Genomic DNA, 27,001 nt, shown 5'->3' with positions numbered 1-27,001 from the left:
GTGCAATGAGTCGGAAAATTGGCGCTTGTGGAATTTCTTATGGACGCGATATGCGCCCTATCTGATATGAACGTAGCTTTCGCCGAGACCGGCGTCTTACTATTGCCTCAGCTTTGGCCCGTTGCTTCAGCCATTCCCACCCGTTGATCTCTGACTACTTCTACTATTCCCGTTTTTACCCTGCTTAATAGTTCTCGCTTCCGTCCCTCTTTGAGGTTCATATGCTTCCTTTCCCGCATTTCAGTACTTCTTTCTCCATTTGGCCTGGGTTTAGGCTTTTCACGTAAAACATGAATGACTGCTGCCCCCACTTTGGGTTACCAATGTCTCCTCAAAGCCTGTTTCCCGTTGTGCTTCTCTGAGTTACATCTAGATTCTTAACGTAGCATCGCCTAAATCACAGTACCCTTATGCGGACGGCCTGTGGTCGCAAATCACTGTGGTCGCACCCAATTGCACTTTTTTTCTTCTGCGTGCTCGAGGCAAGTGCCGCCGTGCCAGGGTGTCGCTCTCGTGGACGCCGCCCGAACCGCCGGAATCACCGGCGGCTTTCTCCGGATCCGGAAACGCTGGTTGGCTGCAGCTTTTGATGAAACCAGTCGGTATCGGGGCTGTATTCTTCAGTGCAAGCTGCGTCATAGACGCTACGTCACAGGCAAAAAGCTACGTCAATCGTCAATGCTCCGTTTAATGGTGCCGAGAATTCAGATGCAAACACGGACAGAAAAGAACACTGTCCTGGTTTCAGCGCGCCTGAAATAGCGGCCTATTTAGGCCCCTTTAAGTAAGATTGTTTCTTGCGCTATTCTGGACGCCTCCATTTCCCCGGGTGAGGGGGGGGGGGGGGGGTGCAGAGACGTTTTGACGCCTGCGGCAAGAAATACTGCAATTGTCGCATTAGCCTTCGGATAGACACAACTAAGGGGCCTTAGGCCCAACGCTGCTGCGGCGCCACCCAGTGGATTGCGATTCTGTGTAGTGGGTTATCGGTGACGAGGCGGCGAACGCTACTGATGAATAGTCAGTGTCGCGGCCAAAGAGGGTGAACTCGGCTCTCTGCGGAATAGCCTCCTACGGCTGACAGAATTGTGGCAACGGGGTATTCCGCCTCCCGGGTCAAGTTGCGCAACTTGCTGAGCCTCGTTTGTGATGCTTACATCCTGCCTCAAAGTAGTGCCAAACAAGTTAAACTAGTGCTTGCTGGCTTGATTGCTTCCATGCTTTCGCCTGAGAATTTTAATGGCGTAAAGGCAAAGCGCACCGTTTTTTTTTTTTTTTCGTTAAGGCTTACCGTACTTTTTTAAACTAGAAAGTCAGAAACCAGAATTGAAATTTAAACGTAACTTCTCCTTCGCCGTGAACTGGACTGTGTGTTGTAATTATTTCTTTATGGGGCTCCCAGAGTTCGTTTGCTGCAATCCTGGCTCAACCTTTAGTGCAGTCGACAAAGCCCTGTTTTAGGGCCGCTATCAACGGAAATGGCCCCGCGTACTCCCGAGTTGGCGACGCGTTGAGTCGCCCTATGATGTCACGGGCCAATAAATACTGCTGCTCCGCATACTGACTGTCGAACCGTGAAGAACGCTCTTTGGAGATTGAGCGACTACTCGTGTTTTCCAAGGTAACCTAGAGCGCCAACGCACTTCCGTCCCGAAGGATACAGCTGCCAGGCTTCGCTGCGTGTGTCGCCCATGCAACGACGCGTTTAAAAGCTCGCTGCTCGGCTTGGTGCATCGGTTCGTTCGTGCGCAGGGAACTGTAGCGAACATCCGCACACGTTGGTGTCACACGTAGTAGTTTATTACCCCCCACGTCTCTCAGTGTCTCTCTAGCAGCCTGCCTGGACGTATCACAGCGCACAAATTGCGTTATTCACAGCACTATATGTGTCAGACATTACTCCTACAGGCGCGAAGCAGAGGAAACAAGACTGTTAGTCCCTCTCACACACGCCTGTTTGTTCCGAAAGATTAGCGAGGAAATGCGATACGTTGCTTGGAAATAACTTGACGTCGGTTGAGAAAGAAATATCCCAACACTACCAGCAGTTCTCCATTGAAGATATTAAACCTAATTGTTGGAGTATACTGCGCAAAATGAGCAAATTTGAACTTATTGCAGCGGCCATTGCGCTCGGCGTTGCGTCGCTGACTTGTGCTGCGGTTGAGCCGTCCCCAAAGTGCAAGGACCAAGATGGACAGGACGTCGACTGGTAAGTTAGTTAGTATATCCTTCTAGTACAAGTCTGCGAGCCCCTTCTATGTTGGCTAGAAAACCTTCGCTTGTTGTCAAGCCAAGTGAAGCCAAGCTATATCGGATTGACTATTTTTGTATTATCTGGTGCAAAATATAAACGTAGACTTGACCTTGGTCCTAACGCACCCGGTTGCGTATCTGTATAGGTTGAAGTCGAACGTCTCCTTTTCAATGATAACCTTACAAACCGTTTTTTTTTTCTTGCATGTACCGATGACCATTCTCTCCAACTTCAAACTTCTGTTCAGATTTTGATGACCTACTGCATTCACTGTCAAATGAAAAGAAAAACGTCGCAACCTCGGGAGATATTAACATAACCCCGCTCGGTGACTCGGTCACACCCGCAAATGATAACAATAACTGTTTTCATAGCTATGGGTAGGATACATATATTGACGCGCCAATGCGTTGTGCAAGCAATAATTCGGTGACACTTATTGACCGTGCCCTAACAAATGTACTCTCTCAACCTCAAGCCTTATTGATCGAACAAACATTACTGATCCTTACACAATAGTCCTCCGTTTTTATTTCCCAAAATACGATCTAATATATACTTCAAAACGATAACATACAGATGTTGACAGTAATCATGCCCTGCCCCACCTGGTATTGAATTAATTCGTTCCAAGATGCTCAACGAATTCGTGGCGATTATAAAAAACTGCTTGCCGGCATTTAATAAAGTCACTCCTATCCTACCCATAAATAACTGCTTAGTGGCGGCTACATTTCCAGTAAAATGTCGAAAAGATAGCCCTTTACCTGCCTGATTCCCGGGTTTCCAGACCTCAATAACCCAGACTCTTCAAAAATAGTTTTTTTTCCTCTCTCTCTCTCTAAATATATGCAAAAAGAAACATGTGCACAAAAAATTGGAATTCAACCTTTAAACGCCATTCTTTTAGGGGGGGGGGGGGGGACAAAATACTATAATATCATGACCCCTTTGCCAACACCCGCCAAACCGAACACTCATGAGCGTTGAGTACAAAAATTAAGCACCTTTCTCAAAAGAAAGATGGTTAAAACGCGAAGCTTTCTCCCATGCAGCCTGAGTCAAAGTCAAAGTCCCAAATCCAGACTGTTCCGACCGTGTCGGAATGGCGCCATCGGACAGACTTCGGCTTCATAAAGCGAGGGACCGAGGTTCGATACCGACAGCGGGAAGCCTATTTTTCTTGGGGCGCTTTATGCGCCTTCGCTTATCATCGTAATCATCGTCTTGGGAAACCCACTGTGTAAAGCTGGCTTTCCTGCAGTGCGCTTTGCGCGAGGAACGACGCCATCCGTGAGAACGTTTCGCTTTAATAGAAACCGGCGGTAATAGTGGAAAGCAGTGGCGTATAATTAACGAATTCCCAATAGTAACGCTTCTTTTAATTTCGTCCATAATAAGGTATACACAGTTGCTGGATCACTACAAGCGACGAAATTGTTAACCCCTTTAGCTCAGTATTTTTCTGCATCGTCGAATGTACCCGCGGCACGCTTATTCATGCACAGCTGCTGGCTTCACAGTTGTTCCTTTCTTCCCCGGCTGCTTCCAGTGAACTTTGGTCAGCCACTTATAAACCTTAAAACAATCAGTGCACGACGAGATAACCTTCACATGCGCTATCTTAAGGACTGTTCGCATTGTATCTGATACAGTCGCATACTTTGTAAATCCAATCGTTAACTACTGTCTTGTAAAATAGTAAAATAATTCCAGTCTTTGAGAAAAAGAATCAGGCTTTATTGATGATACACCGATTTTTTGCCACCATTTTCTAATGAAGGGATAAAAAATCAATTGAACTTGATATAAACTTCCACATGAAGATTGGAATTCTAAGACTAGGCAGGTCGGGTATCGCCCGGATTGACTGGGCGATCTAATCTTTTTAAACCGAAGCTAACTCTCTAACCAAAACTAATCTCGCATTAATTGTGCTTAGTGACAAATTGAAGCATACCATTGAGACAGGTAAAATTGTCGCATCCGTCTTCAAAGATTTCAGTAAGGAGGCATATGAATTCATAAAAAAAGTTGCAGATGACATCTACTGATTGGGAGGCTTGGCGCACAAAAAAGACCAGGACAGTGTCAGGCGAGACAGGCGCTTCCTCGTCCACGTCTTTCTTGTGTGCTAAGCCTCCCAATCAGTACATACCAACTATCCCAACAGCACGTTCTATTGATGACCTCTACGTCCGGGTCTTAGATGCACGACGCGATAACGTTGCTTCGGCTCCCAGGGAGCGTTTTAGAAAGTAATTGCTGCATTTGCGATCTATGCTTCACGAGCACTGGAGGTCAGTAAAGAGAGAAAGACTAGCAGCAAGGGTGTTTAATCGCCGTGGCCCAGGAAAGGCAGGGGTCGTCTGTGCTTCTGTGGCTGAAGATGTGAGCGTGAAAGTTTGCGGCTGAGGGTGTTGGTCAGTTTGAGCGAGAAGGTGGCAGTGGCAGTGTTTCAATGTTTATTCTCTAATGTCTATGCCGGATGGAACGTTTTTGCTTGTTGTGACGATATAGAGGGGGCTCAAATCTTTGTTGAGAAAGAAATTGTTTGGGTTTACGAAAAGGAGGTAATGAGATTCTATAGAGCTCAAAAGTGAATTTGAAGTCTAGGGCCCCAGATGCAGCAGCTCCTCCCCTTGCCCTCCAATCAGCTCGCGCTGATCTTGAGGTAACGAGCTGGTCAAAGCTGCCTCCCATGTTTCGATGGAAGTGGAACATGTAATGTTGGTGTTACTCTCCCCCGATCATACCTTTGTACATGGTTATGTTGCGTGGAATGGGGTGGATGTTCCTAAAATTTAGCAGAGCTTTAGGTAATGTGTGATGTTCCCACCGAACATCTTTGCGCATATTAATTTGTAGGTACGTGTGTTGGTTTATCTTCCACAAAGTTTACAATTCTTCGGGATTCAGACTCCCTTGTAGCACGGGGCAAGATCGTCTTCCTAGGCGTGGGATTATGAGACGTTCTTTGCATTTTTCGGGAAGGGAGTGCGGCAGTCGTGGTTGCAAGGCGCGCGTCATGTGGATTCGCCTGCTTCTTGGTCGGGCCTCGTTCTCTTCCATACCGTGGTGTCCGAGTGTCCAGGTGACGTTGTTAACTTTGTTCATTGTGAATGGGAGTATGTTACCGAAGCGTTTAGTTATTTTCCTTGCATCCGACAGCCTGTAATGGTATTTAAGCTTCTTTCTATTCGATACTTCCGATAGTCCGATTGCCAAGTGAATAGCTCCAACCTCCGTGACTTGGTTCGTGTATGTTGAAGGGTCATGCAGTCCCAAAGATTGCCAGAGAAGTCAACTAAGGCAAGTGCTGCCTCCTACTGTCGTACATCCCGTATTCGGTGTATACTGTATTCTCCTGATATGGGAACTTCGCTCGATGAACTACTTATCTTGCCATATCGACTGTCCTTCTGTAGGTTTGCAGCAATGTTTCGGATAGTAGTAGAGGGTTTTCATGCGCGGTCGCTGGATCGGTGACACGTCCATGATGGCGTGCAGTCGATTTTTTTCCGGAGGGGGGTTATACGATGACCCCCCGTCGTGGTTTCGTTTTCGGAGACACACAATCGGTGCTAGGAGAGCGCTTTCTCTAATTTCTTCAGAAGAGCTTTAAAGACACAATTTGTCGACGCATTTATGATCATCACCGTCAACAGCCAATTTAGGTCACAGTAGCCCGAAGGCCACTCCCCTTCACCTTCACCTGCTGTTGTGCTGCGCTGTCCAAGCCTATACTTTTTTGCCCCCGAATTATGTTATTTCGTCCCTCCATACAGATAAAGGCCTTCCCTTCTTCTAAGCCTTCTCTGGGTGCCCATTTTGTTACCCTGGTGGTCCACTATGTGTTAGTGCTTCTCACGGTAAAAATTGTGAGGTGCAGGTGGTGGGCGGCTGTCTTATCTGCTTTCCTGGTGATGGTATTCTGATTTTCTTCGCTGTGGGTAAGTTTGTGGTACGGTAGATTTTGCGATATCCGGCTCATGATCACTGGCTGTATGATCCTTATCGTTTCTTCTCTCATTCCTTCTGTTCTCTTGGTTAGGCATTTCATAATATGAGCGACTGGTTAAAGATTTAGTCATTTTGGTGATTCTGAGATCTGCTCTGACGCCTGACTTTAAAACCACGCCGAGCATTTTTATTTATATCTATAGACAATACTGCAGGCAGAATTAGGTCCAATCAGTAGGCCTTGCATGACTGTTCCCTGGGAGGACCTCTGTACCTATTTTTAGAGAGACTTTTAACTTAGGCTTGTGACGCCATCCGTCGCTTGCCAAACACAGCTTGCGGCGGAAACAGAACCGCGGGAATATCGAAAAGTGGCTCAGAATTCATGTAATTAGACGCTATATATCGAGTTTTATGTTAGCTCGTTTCTGCTCATAACGTATCCCCTTCATTTTTTTTTAGAGAGAGAGAGAGAGAGAGAGAGAGAGAGAGAGAGAGAGAGAGAGAGAGAGAGAGAGAGAGAGAGAGAGAGAGAGAGAGAGAGAGGAGAGAGAGAGAGAGAGAGAGAGAGAGAGAGAGAGAGAGAGAGAGAGAGGAGAGAGAGAGAGAGAGAGAGAGAGAGAGAGAGAGAGAGAGAGAGAGAGATACTGGCGTTAATCTTTTCCTCCTGTTTTAGTTTGGTGACCCAATGCTGGTAGCGGCATTAGTTCCGGTAGAAAACACGCTGCATGGGCTGACGGGGTAAGGCGTTGCGCTTTTGTGCCTAATGACAGGGGTTCGAATCCCGCCCACGGAGGTCGTTTTACTGGAGGGAGCAGAAACGGAAACGCCTCTGTGCCATCATTTCAGTGCTCATTGAAGATACACAGGTTGTCGCATCCAGGCGTGTCTTCCGCACGTGAATTACCGAAAATTTAAATTTTTATCAGAGCCGCGTTGGTGTGATGGGGCCAGTTGCGGGCACGGCTGGCGACCGTGCCTGCCGAGCAGGTAACCGCCGAAACGGCGTTGAACGATCTTCACTGCGCAGATGCGGCACCTGCTTGAAATGCATGTCATTTCTGTCGTCTCCGCCGTAGTATCACTGCACTCCACACTTCATTTGCCGCTGCGCCATTTTCCAGATTTAAGCTAGCTCTGGCGTCTGGTTGCCTCAGTCGTAGCTTCCGGGTGGCAGCGATGACGTATTTCCGCAGGCGCTTAATGAGCGTGGTTGATAGGGGACGGCTAGCATGCTAGCCGTCCCCTATCGGGGAAATCGAAAAATGAGCCTAATGAGCCGGGGAAATTAAAAAAATGAGCCTAATAACGCTCTCGCGTTAATAATAAGATTCATTTTTAAAATGCACTCTTCGGGCTCATCGGTGACGGCGTCATGGATGAATGAATGAATGAATGAATGAATGAATGAATGAATGAATGAATGTGGAGACGCGTCGTCTGGTGGTTGTAGTGATGGCCAGGATTAAAATGGCGTTGAAGGACTCCTAACGTCGAGGACCAAGATCCACCGCTTACTGTGGCTATTCCTGTAGTCGAACACTACCTCTTTTAACTTGAGCAGTAGGTCTTCGATTGCAAGAAATGAACGGAAGTCGTACATCGTGTCGGTGGAGTAGCCGTTAGCCGGTTATCCTCGCTCCAGAATTTGTTCCACAACCCGAGTGGTGCCGTCTGGCGTGCTCATGATAGCTTATAACCGAGAATGTGCGAAGGTCGCCTAAGCCCATGAAATAAATTTTGCGGTTAGTCATACTCCCAATTTTTAAACTCTTGTAGATCGGAAATCGAAACTCATTCCGTTGGAAAGCGTACGATGAGAGACTTCCAAACCTACAAATGAAATGGCGCCAAATATTCTTTGTGACAAATGTTCAGGTTCATCGTGTACAAGCTTCCCCGGATGCAGCCTCACAAAGGAAACTTCATGCGTCCTGAGGGAGGAGAGTTCGTGTACGTGGATGCTCGGAACAGCAAGGAATCGTTGCGCTGGTGGCCGCTGTCCAGCCAGGATCTCTTCGAGCCGGACAACCCGGTCGCTTTTACGCTGGCACCACTCTACGAGAACACAACGGGAAAGGTGTTGCGATATCTCATATAAATACAGCCCACAACAAAGGAAATTATAGAGGGGCTTCATAATCTTCACTCGTGTTATTTGGGCTATAGCCTGTGCACAGTTATCCTGAGATGGTGTGTGAGAATTCTGGGCGGGTATATTGACGCCGCATGGAGCCGTATTTGATAAACTGGCCTTTAGCCTCTGCCGGCAGCAGTTATTGCCACTGGCCAATCAAGGTATGTGAGAACTGTGGGTGGGTGTACGCTGACGTCGCACCCAAATGAAAATTGGCGAATCCGTTGTGATATGCTCACGGCAGCGGTTGTCCAATCCCCTTCAGTAGATAAGAGTTCTATGGGTATGCTGATGTCGAAGCCAATGGAGATCCGTCGGGGACGCCCTGCTGCCTACCATTGCCCGCACATGACGCACAATAGCCAAATAGGGCGTCAGGCCAGCGAATACCCCCATTAGTAGGCAACTGGGACGTCAAGCTTCGCGTCCACTTGACGCGTCGCAGCCAATGGGGATATACGACGGCGTGTACACTTGTCCACAGCCAATGGGAAGAGAACCGGGGGTGGGTATGTTGATATCTGCGCCACTGATAGTTTCGGTGCCATCGAACCGACGTAAACGTCGTATTTTTGCAGAATGGGTCATAGAAGGCTGGCGGATCAACATGTCTGGCCACATTAGGAATTCATACACCATTTTCCTTTCTAGAGGTGGGCACCCGCCGCGGTGGCTCAGTGGCTAAGGCGTTGCGCTGCTGAGCACGAGGTCGCGGGTTCGATTCCCGGCCGCGGCGGCCGCTTTTCTGATGGAGGCGAAAAGCAAAAACGCCCGTGTGTACGAGATTTCGGCGCACGTTAAAGATCCCCAGGTGGTCAAAATTAATCCGGAGCCCTCCACTACGGCGCGCCTCATCGCCTGCGTTGCGTCGGCGCGTTAAACCCTACAATCAAATCAAAATCTAGAGGTGGGCGCCGCCATTTTCTTTTTCTGACCAGACGCTAGCGCCGTCTATGAAGCGAACGCCGAAACCGCCGCGCTGGCCTGTTAAGTGCTCCGTTCTTTCCGTGCATTACCGAGTGAACCGTAGTGGTTTGGCGTTAATTTAGTGGTTGCAGTGCTTGTGTGTGTGTGTTCTGTTTTGTTTTCACCACCTGAGGACAGATTTTAGGCCCTAATTCGCTGCCAGAGCGGAAGATGCCGACCCCGGCTGTTGCGAGCAGATGTAGCGTCCCGGTGCTGATAATGCTCCGCAGTTCCACAATGCAAACGCAACTGGTATGGTGCCGAATCCTATACAAATCGATATCGGGGAGTAAATGCGTATTTTAAATGCCACCATACTTGTTATGTTAACCGATTAGTCATGTGTCTACGAAAGCACGGAAGTCGAATGCGGAGCGCGCACAGCATGTGGGTCACGCTGACCCACGCTCGCGATTGACTTTCGACGAGGCGATTGCTACGCTGTTTGCATTGCAATTCAATATAACCTTTCCGAACTAGACTTATCACGGTTACTGATGAAACGAAATTATCTGGGCGGAAAAATACCACGACCGCATAACCAGTCTAATTATATTCGAAGGTTGTGATCACGACTGCGCATGCATGTGCCCTGTCGCTCGGAGTCCATCTTTGTGGACTCTCTGCTTTAACCATGAATCCTTTACGCGATCAGCAGTGGCTGTTTTGTAATTCTAGTGCTTTATATTCCGTGACAACGCAAAAGGATGAGAAACTTTGCCTTTGACCGCGTTGTGAACAGTCTGAGCTATTTCCCAAATGATGCGTTCGCATATCTCGAGCTGCGCTTCCACATTGTGCTGCCTGCTTATCCTGCTATCGATCAGCAGTGAACGATGCAGATAGTTATCCTTTCATATCGTTTGGCAGTGTAATGCGCTCGCGTGAAAACAAAAATAAACAAAACGCCGTGATTTTAGAGGTTAGATGGATAAGAAGGGAATTGTTTAATGCCAATCGGCTATAATGAGCAAACAATATACGTTATTTTAAATTGACTTCAAGGAACCCGAAGTTATTGCAATGTTGTATTGTATCGGCGCACGTGAAAGATCCCCCGGTGGTCAAAATTAATCAGGAGCCCTCCACTACGGCGCGCCTCGTCGCCTCTAAAGCGTCGGCGCGTTAAGCCCCATAATCAATCAATTAATCAAACAATGTTGCATTGTAAAGAATAAAGTTACTTCTAAAATTTTGGGGGGTTCCATTTTGTCGTCCCTGTCGCAGCTTTCCGTGTGGTAAATGGATTTTGCTCCGCCTGCTTGCCGTCCAAGAAGTGCACCGAACAAACCCTAGAGTTGGTCGTTGGTACAAAGTCGTTGCGGTTTATCAGCGGCGTCCACCGATATCTCGACTCGGTGTCCGTTGGGAAGCGATGCAGCAAAAACATGTCACAACCACACTGTATTTTCACCAGGCAGTGCCGTGCAGATGTGTGCTGTCGGCGACTTTTTCTCGCTTTCTCTGGCTGTTCCCTAACTTACCACCGCACTGTACTGACCAAGCGACGCTTGCGCCTTGAATGGCATCGCAGCATAGGCCAACACAGTTGAAAGCTCCGCAAAAACTAAGCACACGATGAGAAACACTCTTGTAATCCGCAGCGGAGCACACCGCGCCGGGTGAGGTTAGCAGCCGAGCGCGCACAGGCATGGTCCGCCAGAAGCGGAAGGCGCGCGGGCCGCCGAGAGAACTGGTTTGCGAGTATTTTTTCCCTTTCCCGGTTGCTTATGGAAAATGGTGTATAGACAAAGCAGCCTTCTTGGAACTACGGCATGGGTTATGTTAGTTTTGAACCTTACTCTCTCATGTTGCAATTGGTTATTTAAACTGCAGCTTGGCATGCTACCGTTTTATGGATCAAATTAACGCTAGACATATTTATTGTGTTTTTGGTGTGTTAATTACATGAAAAAGCATGCTGGTTCGATGATTTAGTGAAAGCTCTTTGAGTCGATTCCCCTGCGTATAGTATAGTATAACAGAAAGACGAACTACTGCAAATCATATATTAATTTGTCATAACAGCTTCTCATTTATTGGAACGAATACGCGAGAATCAACCGCTTGTTCCAAATTAAGCGCCAATAAAAACGGCGCAAACGCCGTTTGCAACCGGGGATGACTTGTTAAAACTGGCAAGCTCAGGTAACTTCCACTGACCTCCTATGAACTCAGCACCAACGAGTGCCTTATGAGACTGTGCGGAACACGATGCTGAAAGCTCATCGTAGGTCATTACCCTTGTGTCTGCGCCTACAAATAAAGCTTAGGCTCTCTTAAAGACACGCCAAGGAAGAGGTCTGATGATGAATAAATGTTGTTTATTGCAGCAGTCCATGTGGTTTGATTGACCATCGGGGGGGGGGGGGGGGGGGCTATGTAGACCTGGAGTCCCTGTGTTTGGGCAGACGGTCTCGCCAGGCCCATGAGATGTCATTGGTGCTCCCCTTTTTAGCTGTTCACTGACTCTGCAACTGTTGAATCGAGAGGTTGGTATGTGGAGCAATGGTTTTTGCGTTTGCACCCCAACACAGTCCCGTAAAAAGTACATGGCTCTATAGGCAGAGTATAAATTATGCGTATGCAGTCGGATGTTTAAAGTGCAGTATTGCACGATGTGGAAATTAGCTGTTGATAGATAGCCATGTCTGTTGGAGACATCCTAGGGGCTTACTTGCCGAAGTGCATCATTATTCTCCGGCCCAGTTTCCACCCTTCCACCTCAATAGCAAGGCATTGCAGGGTCTACTAGGGAAAACTAGACAAAAGTAAGTTACATTTATTGATTGGGTACACATTATGACCATCAGTTATTCCCATTTCATCTTCAGTGCTCCTGGGAAAGAAACGTGATCTTTGCACTGTGGCTGACGTCATACCGACTGCGCTAACAAGGGGACCTACTTTTCAGGACGTCCTATATTTCGTCTACAATGACCAGTCACCTGAGTACTACAATGGTACTCGCAATGGTCACAGCAAAGGTAAGTCACATCGCATAGCACATATAGCAAGCGAAACCTTACTCCTGGAGTCCCCGACGGGGACTGGCGGGATTCCCCTCCAGCCGTCCCCATCAGGTACACACGCCCCTACCACTGCCGCCAAAGCCGCCTCAACTGCCCCCCTTCCCTTTCGTCCCTCAATACCAGGGACGCCCGCCTATATGCGCCGGCTTCAAACCCAGACCTACTTCAAATAGACCGTTTACATACCCATGCCCAAAATGCCGCACTCCCAATACCACCTATTTCTTTGCGTGGGAATGTCCCAACCAACCCTTCCTCTCTTGAAGTAGTGGTAATGCGGCTGACAAGTGCTCGGCTCAAACATCAGATGAGCCTGATCTTTCGGGCCAAAGATATATCGATCCGCGGCTTTCCGGACTAGGAAGATGCTCCCCCCCCCCCCTTATTTTGGCTCCAATTGATGTTATTGAGCAACAAATAGAGAGATGGCCGTGTGGATACGATTAAGAATCTTCATTATCAATATTGTCGATAAGTTCAGGCATAAATAAATTAAGGCGTAAACCTCGCAGCTGGTGTGAAGGACCCAAGAAAGAAAATTTTGAACGTTTAGCGAGCGGCATAAGGTGGGTCCTGAAAACGCACGCTGCCCACGGGCCTTGTGTTTGAAAAAGTGTTTTAGACAGCTTACGACGCTCGATGACGTCTGTATACTTGCAGCGAAGCATCAGGCGGAAGCCTGGTAAACAGAATGCGTTCGTGATCACCATTACAGTGGAGAATACGACCGATTTATTTATCTCTGAGAGCAAGCCTGTCGTGAGTTCCAAATTTTAGGACTTACGTATTAAAGGTGTGGAATGGTGGTTCAACCCTACCAGTTTTCGGTAATTGGCTGGAAAGTATTTTTCCTACTTCAAAATAACTTTTTTAAAACCTCCTTCAATAGGTTAAATACACTGCGGTTGGCTCGAAAAAGGTGTTGCGGAGCAGGAAATTTAAAGTTAAACATATAAAAACTTCCGTTTTTTGTAGAATTCTTTTTACATCTCTGCGTACAGCTCACTGCTTCTGCCCACAGGCTACCGCATGCCTATTTGAAAGGCGTGTGGCTCCGTCATGTTAAGATTGATGCAGTTGTCCTATCTGAATTAATGTGTATGGAGCCTACCATATTAAGATACGTGATAAAATCCCCAAATAAAGCCTGCATGCTTGGACGGCCGTGCATCTTCGCAGGCGTCGTGCTCTTCGACGAGTCGTCCGGCGTTTGGCTTCTGCACAGCGTACCCCGATTTGTTGACGGGCTGCGCAGCGGCCACTACAGTTTTCCCGAGAATGCCAGGGAGAACGCGCAAATGCTGATGTGCATCACTTTTGGAACTTCTCAGGTGGACACCATCGGTGAGAGAGGTCTTATATCCTTGCTGCCTTAAAATAAAAATGTCGAGTCCAGAAAAAAAATCGGTTCGCCTCGGGTTCGGATGGTTTCATTTCGTTCAGACTCAGCTCCGGTTCTACAAAATCGCTTGTCATAAGCGAGTGCAAAAAACAAATAAGGTTGGAAGGTTTAATGGCACAACTCAAGTGTCTAAGGAGCACCCGTCGAGGAATAGCGACGACGCACTTTGGTGCCTACGCGATTCACGTGTCCACCACGAGGGAGCGCTGAATGCACCCTTTTAACCCTAACAATCAACAACGGAACTGCAAGTGCAAACACCGCGTGGACACCGTTGCCATTATGGAACGGCTTCTTTGCTTAGATGCGGACTTGTAGGGCTCAGAAAAGGTTACTGAGTTTCCTTTTTGGTTAATTGCAGCACTCCCCAAGCGCGTCAAATAACTTATGTTCTATAGGTAACACAGCAGTCTATAACGTGGCATTTTTGTGTGTGGTTCCAGAATTACAGAAGGACTTTGCTCTTCGTTTGAATTCACTTCTATAGCCAATAAACCACAGTTCACACAAGCTACCTGTTACAAAGAGCCAATTATCCGTCTTGATACCTCCTTTTTTCGGCTGAAATTGCTATCTTCTTTTTAGCATCGCGTACCACGCGTACTCCGCGTACCGGAGTGGGTCAGAGAGCAAACTGGTGTTAAATACATATTAGTAGAAATTAAGAAGAAGAAATGGACGTGCGCAGGGCATGTAATGCGAAGGCAAGATAACCGCTGGTCATTAAGGGTAACAGAGTGGATCCCTAGGAAGGCAAGCGTTGCAGGGGGCGGCAGAAAGTTAGATGGGCAGATGAGATCAAGAAGTTTGCGGGGATAAATTGGACACAGTTGGCACAGGACAGAGGTAATTGGAGAATAATGGGAGAGGCCTTTGCCCTGCAGTGGGCGTAGATAGGCTGGTGATGATGATGATGATGATGACCACGCGTACCATGAAATAACTGGTACCGCTGAAACCAGTGCCACGTGTACCAGCGTGTCAGCGATACCAGCGGGTGATTTTTCAAATACTTGCACCGGGAGAAAAAAATTCATATGACAACGGCATATTTTCTACTTATCAACGAGATTGTTCGGTCCCCGATTGTTCGAGAGCCCAGACTAATTTGCTCGCGGTTAACAGTTGCAGTGTGTAAGCCTAACGTTTTGTAAAAAATTAGCTTCAATCAGCTCTAAGGTACGGCCTTAAAGGGGCCAGAAAACAAAATACAAGTTAGGTTCATTCTAAAGATTTCCTGTTACAATACTCCGACCATATTTAATGCAAAATTCTCTCAAATGAGCTTTATAATGAGGAAAACAGAGAATGGGCATATGACTCACCAGTTAAATTCTCGCAATAAAGTTATTGCGCTTCACGGTCCGCTTGCGTGATTGGCTGAAACCGGCAAATCAAAAAGAATTAAACACGGATCATAAACTTACCCAACAAACTATGTGCGGGTGGAATTGAGTGCACATTATTTTATAGCAGTAATAATGCGGCATAGTACTGGCCATTTTTCGACACGATTCCCCCAGCTGGAGCACGCAGACGCCCACGGAGCGGACGGCGCACGCCTTCTCGCGTCCTGTGAATGTCCGCGGTTTTCGGATGCAGCTGAGGCTTCGTTCATGTATTTTCTCTTGATTTCAGTTTGAAATATTTTGTATCGCGTGCAAAGTTTTCAATGTTGGATCGGAGTCAATAGATCCTCGGGTCACTGTGAAGAGTGCGGTGAACATGTCTTTGCGAGGTTTAGCAGCGCCAGTGTCTTAGCGTGTCCATGACAACACAACGAAAGAAGCACAACGGGGAGGTATGGGCGGGAGGCCGCTGAGGTCACAAAAGCAAGCAGTAAAACACGGTTTGAGGCAATGTTAAGAACTCTGTATCGCCCTGAATCAGAAGCCTTCTACATGAAACCGTACAAATACATGGGCAAAATACCGCCTAGAAGGTTAATTACAAAATGCGGGAAACCAGCAAAGCAGTTAACGCAAACAAGATAACCAAACGGTGGCAGAACAAACAGGCACGAATAGCTGGCGGAAGCCTAAAACGTTCAATCTAAAACATTGTTAATGGTCTCGAGGCTCGTTGGTCTGAGTGCCGCCTTGCGCTATTGCTGCAGCGAGGATTCTGCGCACCGAGTACGCCAACGTGTACGCGAAGCAAGTGCCGGAGTCCATGAAGAACAGGTACCCGCAAGTGGCGCTCCTGTCCAAGGACAGCTTTGTGCGTGGGCACGATCGCAAAAAATTCATCGCCAACTTAACCAGCGCCGGTGGCGTGAACGTCCGGGCTTATGCCAAGAGAGCTACTTTGGGCGAAGGTGAGGATACAACTTCTATTATATGTCGCGCCTCAGACCACTTAAAATGTGCGTGATAACAAAATGACGTTTATTGCGAAGAAATGCTTGTGGACCCAATTGTAAGAATTGTGGTTCGGACTTCTGTTTTCTGGCACACTCAGACCTAGGGTGAGCTCAAGCTAAGAAAATGGCTGCAAAGCAAAGCATAAACTTGATTTGGTAGCATCAGTATTGCTTCCTCTGTAGGCGAAACCATATGTCTGTGCATTGATAAGACGTTCCTAAGTGTTATGAGTTCAGGAACACCCGTTCAAGACATTGTTTAGATTGTTGAGCTGTTTTGAGAATAAACCTCATCGCACTCGCAAAAAGGAACTTGCAGAATGGCTGGAACCGCTGGTTACCATTGTATGGAAAAAGGCTATTTATATACACTGAAGTGCAGGCAGAATTTACCTCCTATTATTGTCCTTAAATGTGAAGCATTTTTACCTTGGGAGAACTCATCGTGCGCCAGCGAGCGTGTGTACGTGCGTGCGTGTGTAGGTGTGTGCGTGTGTGTATGTGCGTGTGGCGCTCCTTACTCCAATGGCAGCGGTTATTACGTATTGGGGCGCACTCGGAACCGGAGACCGAAAACTCAGATCGGCACACCTTCGGAACTTGTGTTACTAGTAAAAGAATGTATCACATTAAACTAAATCCAGAGACCGACTTCTCCAAAAAGCGGACGTAGTTTAGTAGCGACGTGGAACTGTCATGCTAATGCATGCATTCTTGGGCTGTGGCGTCGCTTTGAGGGGCAGGGAAAGGGTGAAAATCACACGGAGGAGCACAGTCGCAAGGGCGCAAAGTACAAATACAAAACGACGGGGGGCAGTGCGCGTCGCTTTCTGCCATTGTTACAGGGCGCCTCCGTGGGATTTTCACTCTTTTCCCGCCCCTCTAAGCGACGCCACAGCCCAAGAATACATGCATTTGCATGCCAGCACCGCATCGCTTCAAAACAACGCCCGTTCTTTTTATGTAATTCATCCCCAGCTTCATTATTCTAACAAAGTGAATAACGCAAGTGCGTTTGCGTTGGTCAGCCTTAACCATTGCGAAGAGTGCTAGTTAAGCTTTGGGACGCAGTTAGTCGCGGCAGTGCCACGAGCCACTTCACCTGGACGCCCGCTGCATGGCTCCACGGTGCATGGTGCCAGAGGGCCTCCTTTTATACGTCAGCCACGCCAACAACAAAACAGCGATGCCCCGACCTACGGCATGTCACATCGCTCTTTTTCTTTCGTCCAATTATCATTGCTGTTTACGCGCCGTTTTGAACCTAGAAGGTTTAATTTTATTGTTTACGAAATAGGCAAACAAACATCCACTTTTACAGCGAACCTGTGCATAGCTACCCTCCGGCCGTGCACGCGTCCGGCCGTCAATGCGACGCGTCGACCCAAAAAAATTCCGCCTCCAGATTCTCGCGAATGTTCTGTAGGTCTCGATCTAATGTAGGTATCATGGAAAAAATCTTAGTGAAACTGGACGACTCTATCATTACGCCCAGTTTTATTTCTTTATCATGATTAGTTCACAGTGAATTTGTAAATGTTACATAATTCCTGTCTATTGTCAATAGATGTCCGTCTACAGAGATATAATTGTTATAGTAAACGGCTGTAACTCTTGTTTTACCAAAACTATCCCGGAACAAATTATATGACAATAAGCCGCGAAGAGGACTGTAACATTACGCCAGGTCTCATCGACTTTTCAGAATTACGTAGTTCGCAGTCAAGTGAATATTGTAATATTCCTGTCCGCTGTCAATGAATGGACTTTCAGAGGAGGGAAAGAGACAGCCCCGTGTTTGCGATTTCGAACAAAACTCTAGTCCTTCCTAGTTTGATTCAGCTATTCAACTAGCATGTATGCTCAATCGTGAATTACAAACGTGTTTTATTTTGGTACACTTCTTAGACAGCGCCCCAGTGAAAGAATATCGTCGCTCCAGCTTCGCCGCTCGTCCTTCTTCATAGAGTAGAAGAGAAGATGAGTTTTTGTTTTAAACTAAAAACTGTGTTAACAGTGCTTATGCACTTGTGTTTTGCCTCGGAGGTGCTCAAGGTTTCTCTTTCGCTTAATAATGTTGGCGAGGATGAACCATGGCCTCAGCTGCTTCCAATGGGTAAACGTTTTTTATAAACTTGCGAACTGTCACTTCGGGAGGGAATGCCTGATTGTCAGAGCTTCGAGACTAGAAAGTTTAGCGGTGGTTGAGTGCACAAAGAATTGAAATAGTCACATTAAAATTGCACCGCAATTACACTGGTATGCGGCAACATTCGCAAGATTTCGCGAAGGATTCGGAATGTCGCGCATGACACTTTCATTTATGCCAGGACGGGTTATTTCCACACTGGCGATAATGAGTTCATGATCGACTCTCTTATTGTATGTGCATAGCTCTCGCAGCGATGACAACGCCACGTTATAACCAATTCTGGCACAGTTGTTCTGATATAAATGACCTCTTTCTGCTCCTTAGTCAACACTTTTATTCTTCTGTTTTTCCTGTAGACTTGTATTCCTCGGTGCTGGCGAATGACTTGCAAGATGATCTTGTGGTGCAGTCTTGGAGAAACGGTGCTGGTGGGAAGCTATCCGCCGATTGCGACTCTAAATACACTGTCACCCACGTGGACTCTGTCCGACTCGCTTTTGACGAGCTCCGCTCAATAACCTTCAACACGACCGAGGACCACAGCAAATGGGCCATTGCCATAGACAAGCCAATATTCTGCTTTGCATCCATGAACCGCATGGTGAGTGGTCCGTGGCATCCTATTAATCACTTTCACAACATAACACAAGATGTGTGATTCTGCTTCGGGTTTGTAACTTTAAAAAACAGCTAGTAATAACACAAATCATGATCGAATATTATAGGCACAACCAAAGAGTGGTGTCTCCTAGGTTTCCGAAAGTCCCATGCAATGTTTCTAAAGAAGTATTGCATAACCTAAAATCTGTAGGATGATCTGTGTGCAAAGTATGCAACGAAAGTGGGAATACATGAAATGAACCAACGTTCCTGGTGGCATGTTGGATAAGGTCACAGGAGGACTCGTCTGCGACAGACCATTAACCCAACCGAGTCTCTTGCCCTGCGGAACGCCGGCTGTTTTAGATGCGAAGCATCTCATGGTCGGGGCTATGTCCCTCCCTTGTTGTTGCGCCGTCCACACCCCCCCTGCGCATGCTCGGCTTGCTCAATGCCCGACGGTGTCTTACACTTTAATGGCTCCTGGAGCGACAGTGTTGCCGCTGTCTTCCTGGGCCGGCACGAGATGAGCACGCTTCACGCGCCTTCGACGTTTCATCGGCGTCGGCGGCGGCGTGCGTCGGCGAGTCTCGGTGGGCCGTGATTACAAGCAGCCCACAACCATCCGGGGAACGTGCATCGACCTCATCTTCAGCAACTTTATGGTTCATCCACTACAACAGCCCTTGACTTTACATTTCACAGACCATAAGGCGGCCATAATAATAATAATAATAATAATGCCTTTATTTTCCATCCACAATGATGTAGGAAGAGAGGGGAAAAAAAGCTAATCTGGTTAGCTTGACGGCGCTCCCTCCTCCTCCAATAATACATCGATCATTCAAGAGGCACTCAGCACAGCACAAAGCGCAAAAAAAGGAAGTAACAAAAAAAGCAATGGCGCTGTATTTACAGGCGTTCCGAAAAAAAAAAGAAACAGAAAAGAAAAGGAAAATGGAAATCGGCCGCAAAATTCACAAACGCTTTCTTTAACACTGGAGGAACTAGCAGGCTAGTAAAACAGCAAAGCAAAATATAAAAAGAAACAAACAACAAAAAACACCTTCAGAAAAAAACTCCATTTCACACCGCAACGTAGGGCTGACACGAACAGTTCAAAACTAGAACTAAACATAAACAAGAAAACACTTTTTGCTTGGCAACGCAGCGTTGATAGTAGACCAGCGCACGCTTCAGAAATATACAAACAACATTTGCAACATTAAAAAAGCTAAATATACAAACAACATTTGCAACATTAAAAAAGCTTTTTACACAGAAAACCACTTTTGACAGTGAGATAGCGAAAAGGACCAAACCATCGATTGCACTCAATACAACAAAAACAGAAATAGAGAACAGCCACGATTAGCTTTCGTTACGGCTGCAAATAAACACTCGTAAATCCATTTTCTTCACAGTATTCAAATTTATATTTGAATTTATGCAAAAGTTTAACATCTCCGGAATTTTATGTCTCAACATTTCTTGTCCGTAGTTTGTTCTAAACGAGGGAATGTTACAAACACCACGGCTGCGTATTGCATGTATCGCGGGTCGTTTCTGTAAAGCGGTTAAACTGTGAAAGAAATTACTTGAGCTTTTTATTGCCATTTTATATCTCATGCACATACGGTAGGCATAAATATTATAGACAGTCATTATTTCGTATTTTCGAAAGAACAAATGCGAAGGATAATCATACGAGACGTTTGCTACGTTTCTTAGCATTTTTTTCTGTAAGACATGTAATTTGTGTAGATTGACAGTCCCCGTACGTCCCCAAATTAAGCAGAAGTAATTTAGGTATAGTTCTCTTGTTTTTTTTTAACTATATTCCACTGCTGTAAGGACCGCTGCTGTCTCAATGTACTTAATCTAACCCCTTGTGGTTCCTTAGGGCAAGTATTGTACCTTTTGTATACTCCAATGCCTGGAGTAGCCAGCTCCTGTTTGGGTTGGAGCTAAACTCTCCAATAAATCATTATTTCTCTCTCTCTCTTAGGTGCGAAGCAAACAGGGAGTTATAAATAAGAAGCTTCACTCGAGTAGAGAGGATCTGTTTGTTAACGAAAGTAAGGCCAGTAATGCGAGATAACTTCGATGCGACATACTCTACGTGCTCGTTCCATTTCATGCTCTCTGAGAAAATTACACCCAGTGTTTTAAATGATCTGACTATTTCTATGTCCGCGCCACATAGCTCAAAATTCATAACGCGGTTAAGTTGCGTATTCTTAGTGCGAAACACAATAGCTTTAGTTTTATTAGTATATATTTTCAGTCCATTGAAATCTGCCCATTTTCCTAGTTCTACAAGACTTTTATTTGCTTTCAATTCTAGTTCATTTGCCGATGAAGTGGAAAAAAGCAAAGTGGCGTCATCTGCATAAATGACAAATTTCGCTTGGTTATCAATCTGTGGGATATCGTTAACAAAAATATTAAATAAAAATGGGCCTAATGTGCTGCCTTGTGGAACACCTGATAGGATAGGTTTCACGGCGGACGTGTGCTCATTTATCTGAACGAACTGCATTCGGCTGCTTAAATAGGATTTTAGAAGCATCAAAGGCGTTCCCCGGAAGCCGTAGTATTCTAGCTTTTTCAGTAAGAGTGAGTGATCCAGATAGTCGAAAGCTTTGGTAAAATCCACGTATATACCAACAGCCAACTTTCTTTCTTCAAAAGCGTTCAAAATGAATTCTTTTTGCTCTAAGAGTGCAAGCTCTTTTGAGCGGTGCTTCCTGAAACCGAATTGAGCGTCGGTCAGCAACTTCAGCTTATCGCAGAAGTGAGACATTCTAGATAAAATTACCTTTTCCAGTCCTTTTGAAAATACAGGCAGTATTGACACTGGCCTGTAGTTTCCGATATCATTCCTGTCGCCTTTCTTGAACAAAACACTGACCCTGGCGAGTTGCATATGTTGCGGGAAAACACCTTGGGATAGGCAAAGATTAAATATATGTGTTAGGATCGGTAGTATAAGATCTAACACAAACTTTATGGGTTTTACTTTATTTCCATAGGCATCGCAGCTTCCGCTGTTGTTCAATTCTAGAAAAACTGATGTCACCTCGTTATCAGCTACCGGGCGCAAAAAAATGTCTCATCACTCCTGAATTTAAAAGTATTCAGTGCATTGCTACTAATACCTCCTTTTACTAAATTAACAAAATATTAATTGAAAGCGTTGGCCAGACAACCACCTGACAGCTCGTTTACATCTTTATTAATCTTTGTTACCGAATTGAAATTTGGAGCACGGTTTAAAACTGCGTTCAGTTTTTTCCATGTAACATCCGCCCTTTTTGAAGTAGCGTTAAAGTATTCGCAAAAGTAATTGTTTCTTGCGGTTTTCAGTTCTTTCGCGACTTTGGTACGGAAAGACTCGTACATCTTAAACTCTTTGGGATCGCGAGATTTAACAAACTTTTTATACAGTTTATCTTTCGTTTTAATTTTATTAAGAAGCTCAGGGGTGATCCAGGGTTTGCGGATCTTACCAGATTGCCGAATGGTTTTGAATGGAAAACACTCCTTGTACAGAGCTAAAAAAGTATCAAAGAAGGAATTGTAGGCGCGTTCCGCGTCCCCTATATTACACACATGTCGCCAGTCACAAGTACGCTCCTTATCTCGAAAAGCGCACAGATTAGTATCCGTTACTGCTTGATACAATATTGGTGGCACAGTCTGTTTCTTTTTTAAACTGGTTTTATAAAGGCATAAGTAGATGTCATTGTGATCACTTATGTCGCTGATAATTACACCCGATTTTAGTTTTGTTGTATTCACATTTGTAACGAACAAGTCAAGTAAGGTAGCGGTTGTACCCGCCGCGGTGGCTCAGTGGCTAAGGCGTTGCGCTGCTGAGCACGAGGTCGCGGGTTCGATTCCCGGCCGCGGCGGCCGCTTTTCTGATGGAGGCGAAAAGCAAAAACGCCCGTGTGTACGAGATTTCGGCGCACGATAAAGATCCCCAGGTGGTCAAAATTAATCCGGAGCCCTCCACTACGGCGCGCCTCATCGCCTGCGTTGCGTCGGCGCGTTAAACCCCACAATCAATCAATCAATCAAGGTAGCGGTTGTGCCGGTTTCACGTGTAGGAGCCACAATTACGTTTCTGCATCCAAGCGACTGTACAAGTTGTTCGAACTCATTTTTCATTGGAGTATCAGCAAGCATATTGATATTAAAATCACCCCCTAAAACAACATCACATTTCATTTCGTTTGCATAGGCTAGCAAGGATTCGACAAAAATGTAAAAATTACGCAGGTTGCCATCAGGAACCCGATACACGACGGAAATGATAATGTGATTTGATACTAGGGTTAGGACTTCATAGTCTTGATTCTGACAACAGTATTGCGATAGTATTTCGCACGAGATATGTTTCCGCACCAACAATGATACACCTCCCCCGCGGCCACTAGATCTATTCTGTATGAAATTGTCGTGCGTTGGCAAACTAGACACATTGGTACTGTCAACGTACCAAGTTTTAACTAACAAGATTATATCAAATACTACTTGAAATTCATTGAAGAGCACTTGAAGTTATGCGGTTTTATTTTTAGCCGATCGGGTGTTCAAGTGAAAGAAAGTTAATGAATGTGCTAGTTCCTTCCGACAAGCATTTTGAAAGTCCCTTGGCAGTATGTATTCACTGTCCATTTTACTGGAAATCACTGCCAAAGACGCATGCGCGAAGTCTTAGGCTAGCGAATCTAGATCCCGTTCATTGCGTACAATGAAAGCATTATCACCGTCACGACGTTTCACAAGTATTTTGTTGTTCCTGTGCCAGGCATATCGGTAGCCGTTGTTCTGAGCCCAGGCCTTTGCCACTGCAAGCAAATGCCGGCTTCTCTTGGTCAAGTTTTCTCAAATGAAGAAATTGAATTTTGATCGATTCAGTTCAGTCTTTTTTTTTTCAGAAATAGGTCCTTCACAGCGTGATTTGAAAATCGAACGATAATGCCTGGAATCTTATCTCTACTTGCCGGTAGCCTGTGCACAGATACAACGTCACTAGAAGTAAGATGAGGAACGTTATTTTTGTAGCGACTTCATTCACTTTTTCCAACAAGTACTCATCCTCTGCAACAGGAATTCCATGAAATTCCAAGTTTAACTTCCTACTTTGCCATTCCAGGTCATCAATGTTTTGCGCAATCTGTTCAGCCTCACATGCGTGCTCTCGCATTTCAATTCCTGACACCCTCTTTTTGAGTGCAGCTATTTCTTTATCCTGATTGCTCAGCTGTTCGAGAATTTGGTCATGTTTGTCTGACATCACTTGCACCGACTGCTCGATTTTTTCCACTGTAGATTTGAGCGTCATAAGGCCGTACAGCTTCGAGTGCAAGGCCGCAAATGAGGCAGAAAAATCAATGGGCTCTTCGTTTTTCCTACCGTTAGAGTTCACGCGCTTGCAAGAAGGGCAGCGCCATGCTTTGCGCCATGACTCTGCTTTGTATCTAAACGTTTTTTTGGAAACGCCAGAGCAGTTACCGAAGTGGTACCTATCGCAACAACCCCCGCACCTCAAGCTCTCATCTTTGGCGCACACTTCACTACAGCACGGGCAATCATCCCCCTCTTCGGACAACATGGTTGCAGTAAATTATACAAAAAAAAAAACGATCAATGTGCACATGAACAACAGAACAGGTGCAACAGTAATGGCAGCATCAGCAGCAGCGGCTAGTATATTGCAAAGTGCAGTCCAAACAAGTCTTCAAAAACTAACCTGCAACAGTGCAGTGTCGTTGATTAGGCCACGCCGATGTGCTGACGCTGCTGCCTACTGCATCGACGAGGACGATGTTCGGCTTTTTGTAGTGGTTTCACAGGAATAGGTACCGCCACAGTCGATGTGCGGCTGTTGCTGTTGACCAAGTATGCGCAGAAGAACGTTTGCGCAGAAGAGTCCGATGATCTTTCGAAGAAATTCAGCGTGCCTCCATCCTGGAAGTATGCGCGGCTGGATCCATGCCTGCAACAGTGCAGTGTCGTTCATTAGGTCACGCCGATGTGCTGCCGCTGCTGCCTACTGCATCGACGAGGACGATGTTCGGCTTTTTGTAGTGGTTTCACAGGAATAGGTACCGCCACAGTCGATGTGCGGCTGTTGCTGTTGACGAAGTATGATCGTGCCTCCATCCTGGAAGTATGGGCGGCTGGATCCATGCCTGCAACAGCGCAGTGTCGTTGATTAGGTCACGCCGATGTGCTGCCGCGGCTGCCTACTGCCAAAAGCGGAATCAAAGCGGAACGCCAACCACAGCTCGACGTCACCTACGATGAACATGATGATGATAATGCCTAAATAAAGACAAACTCATAGCACGTACAACGCCTCTCTCTCTCTTTAATTCCTCTCCAACACGACCCCCCCTCCAATAAAATTACACCATCTTCCCGTAGGATGCTTATGGTCGAGCCTGTTCCCTCCTTTGTTGTTGCGCCGTCCACACCTCCACTGCGCATGCGCGTCTCTCCTCCATTCTCCTCCTCACAGCCGTATAAACCAGGTGTGCACACGCGCTGCGCGCTACTCCACTGCGCATGCGCGTCTCTCCTCCATTCTTCTCCTCATTCTACCCACGCGTCTTCTTACTCTAACACCACACACCAACTCTACTCACATTACTTACTTCAACTCTACTTACACACCAACCAACCCCCACTGCTGCTTCGCATCCTCCTCAGGGTTCCCCCACGGAAAGATGGTGAAATTTTTTCATGTGTTCGTGTAATGCTCAGTCTCTTGTATTTACAGGCGATCGATGCTGATCGCTATGGAATGCAATTATTTTTGTTCGCGCCCTGCATGTGTTTGAGCCACCAGAGCTGCTGTGGTGGTACCTCGCGTTCTAATCATTCGAAGGATGGAGGGTGGAGAAGGTGGGCGCAGAAAGTGTTTATGGCACCTCCGTGAAGCATGATCATTTGACGCCATGCATTTATTTTAGCCATAGAAAGGCTAGTTTAAGGATAGTAAATAAACTTCAACGTCCAACTTATAGGCGTCAGCGACCTTTCCAAGCATCTATTCCTCTCAGTTGGGCGCTTTTGACTACACCTCCAGAACGAACTCAACAACTTAGGCTTGTATTACCGCAACATGCTGATCGAATAATGTGTCAGTGTTTATTTTCGATTTAAAAAGCGTCAATGCATGGAGAATGTGATATTTGTATGTCTCTAGTATAAATAGACATGGGGCCTGTAGGTGCAAATCCTTAGTAGGCACAATCGCGACTTCAATTTTATCAAAGACCAAAATACCGAGTGCAGCAATTGCTGTAATATAAATGACATGGGCTGTTCAAAACTCTGGTGTTGATCGGTGTGATGCGTTTCACTGGTTTTGCAGGAATCCCAGGAGAGCAGAGGTGGTGAGGCCGTCTGCATGGAGAATAGCGCAATACATGCCCTCTTCAGACGCAGTGCCATCGTCAACACGGAGTGCCTCACCTAGAAAGCGGAGGTGCAATGCACCCAGGGGACAGAAAGACTAGTACGGCTGCAAGATGGACCAAGAGGGAAATTTTGTGTCAGCTACGACAGTGGTTCTCAGCCATGAACGTGCCGAGGAGCCCTTCCGGGCTTGCAAAAGTGATGGGGGACCTCACGAGAGTTGCGTAGCCAGAAATATTTGGGGAGGGGGAGGGTCTATGTTACCGGTAAATAAAAAACACTAAAAAGAAAGATAGCCTGTCCAAAACATTGTCTCAGTCCCTCTTCATCCTTGTCATTTTTATTTTCGCTTTTACACATTAACATTATTCGGCGTGTACATATGAAAAAGACTGAAAGTGGGGAGATGCAGCGGTTAGAAAATTTCGGGGGCGGTTCTTACACCGATCACATCTACCCCCGCCCCCGCCCCCCCCCCCCCCCCCCTCCCTGCAACCTCGGCCTTGCTTTTCCCGTGCCCCCCGACTAACTAATGCTGACTGTGTCATAATGTCAAACAATTTGCACCAACATTCTTATTCAATGCCAGCCTGTTATGTCTAACTTTTATTCTTGTTCACGTAATATTGCCGAACAATTCGCTCGTGCAGCCAAGAGTCACCAAGCCTTTTGCGTGTCTGGCTTTTACACATC

At 46.4% G+C, this 27,001-nt stretch overlaps 1 protein-coding gene across 1 annotated transcript; it reads left to right on the top strand.

The window, feature by feature from the left end:
• The first annotated feature begins 987 nt into the window (after positions 1 to 987).
• Positions 988 to 26,721, top strand: LOC144156047 (plancitoxin-1-like). The gene is made up of 7 exons (XM_077687827.1): positions 988 to 2,212; positions 8,099 to 8,300; positions 12,238 to 12,310; positions 13,535 to 13,699; positions 15,874 to 16,074; positions 18,628 to 18,872; positions 26,265 to 26,721. The coding sequence occupies exons 1-7, from the start codon at positions 2,097 to 2,099 to the stop codon at positions 26,367 to 26,369; spliced, it is 1,107 nt and encodes a 368-aa protein (XP_077543953.1). The 5' UTR covers positions 988 to 2,096; the 3' UTR covers positions 26,370 to 26,721.
• The last annotated feature ends 280 nt before the right edge of the window (positions 26,722 to 27,001 follow it).

This window comes from Haemaphysalis longicornis, unplaced genomic scaffold, assembly GCF_048455015.1.
Source record: "Haemaphysalis longicornis isolate Haplotype H1 unplaced genomic scaffold, Haemaphysalis longicornis Haplotype H1 scaffold_1, whole genome shotgun sequence".
NCBI classification, from domain to species: Eukaryota; Metazoa; Arthropoda; class Arachnida; order Ixodida; family Ixodidae; genus Haemaphysalis; species Haemaphysalis longicornis.
This window is presented reverse-complemented; position numbering and strand designations above follow the sequence as displayed.

Excerpts from the sequence above, each read along its gene's own strand:
- LOC144156047 (XM_077687827.1), top strand. The coding sequence starts at position 2,097 with ATGAGCAAATTTGAACTTATTGCAGCGGCCATTGCGCTCGGCGTTGCG. Across the intron at positions 2,213-8,098 it reads GATGGACAGGACGTCGACTG|GTTCATCGTGTACAAGCTTC; the intron begins GTAAGTTAGTTA and ends ACAAATGTTCAG. Across the intron at positions 12,311-13,534 it reads TCGCAATGGTCACAGCAAAG|GCGTCGTGCTCTTCGACGAG; the intron begins GTAAGTCACATC and ends GCATCTTCGCAG.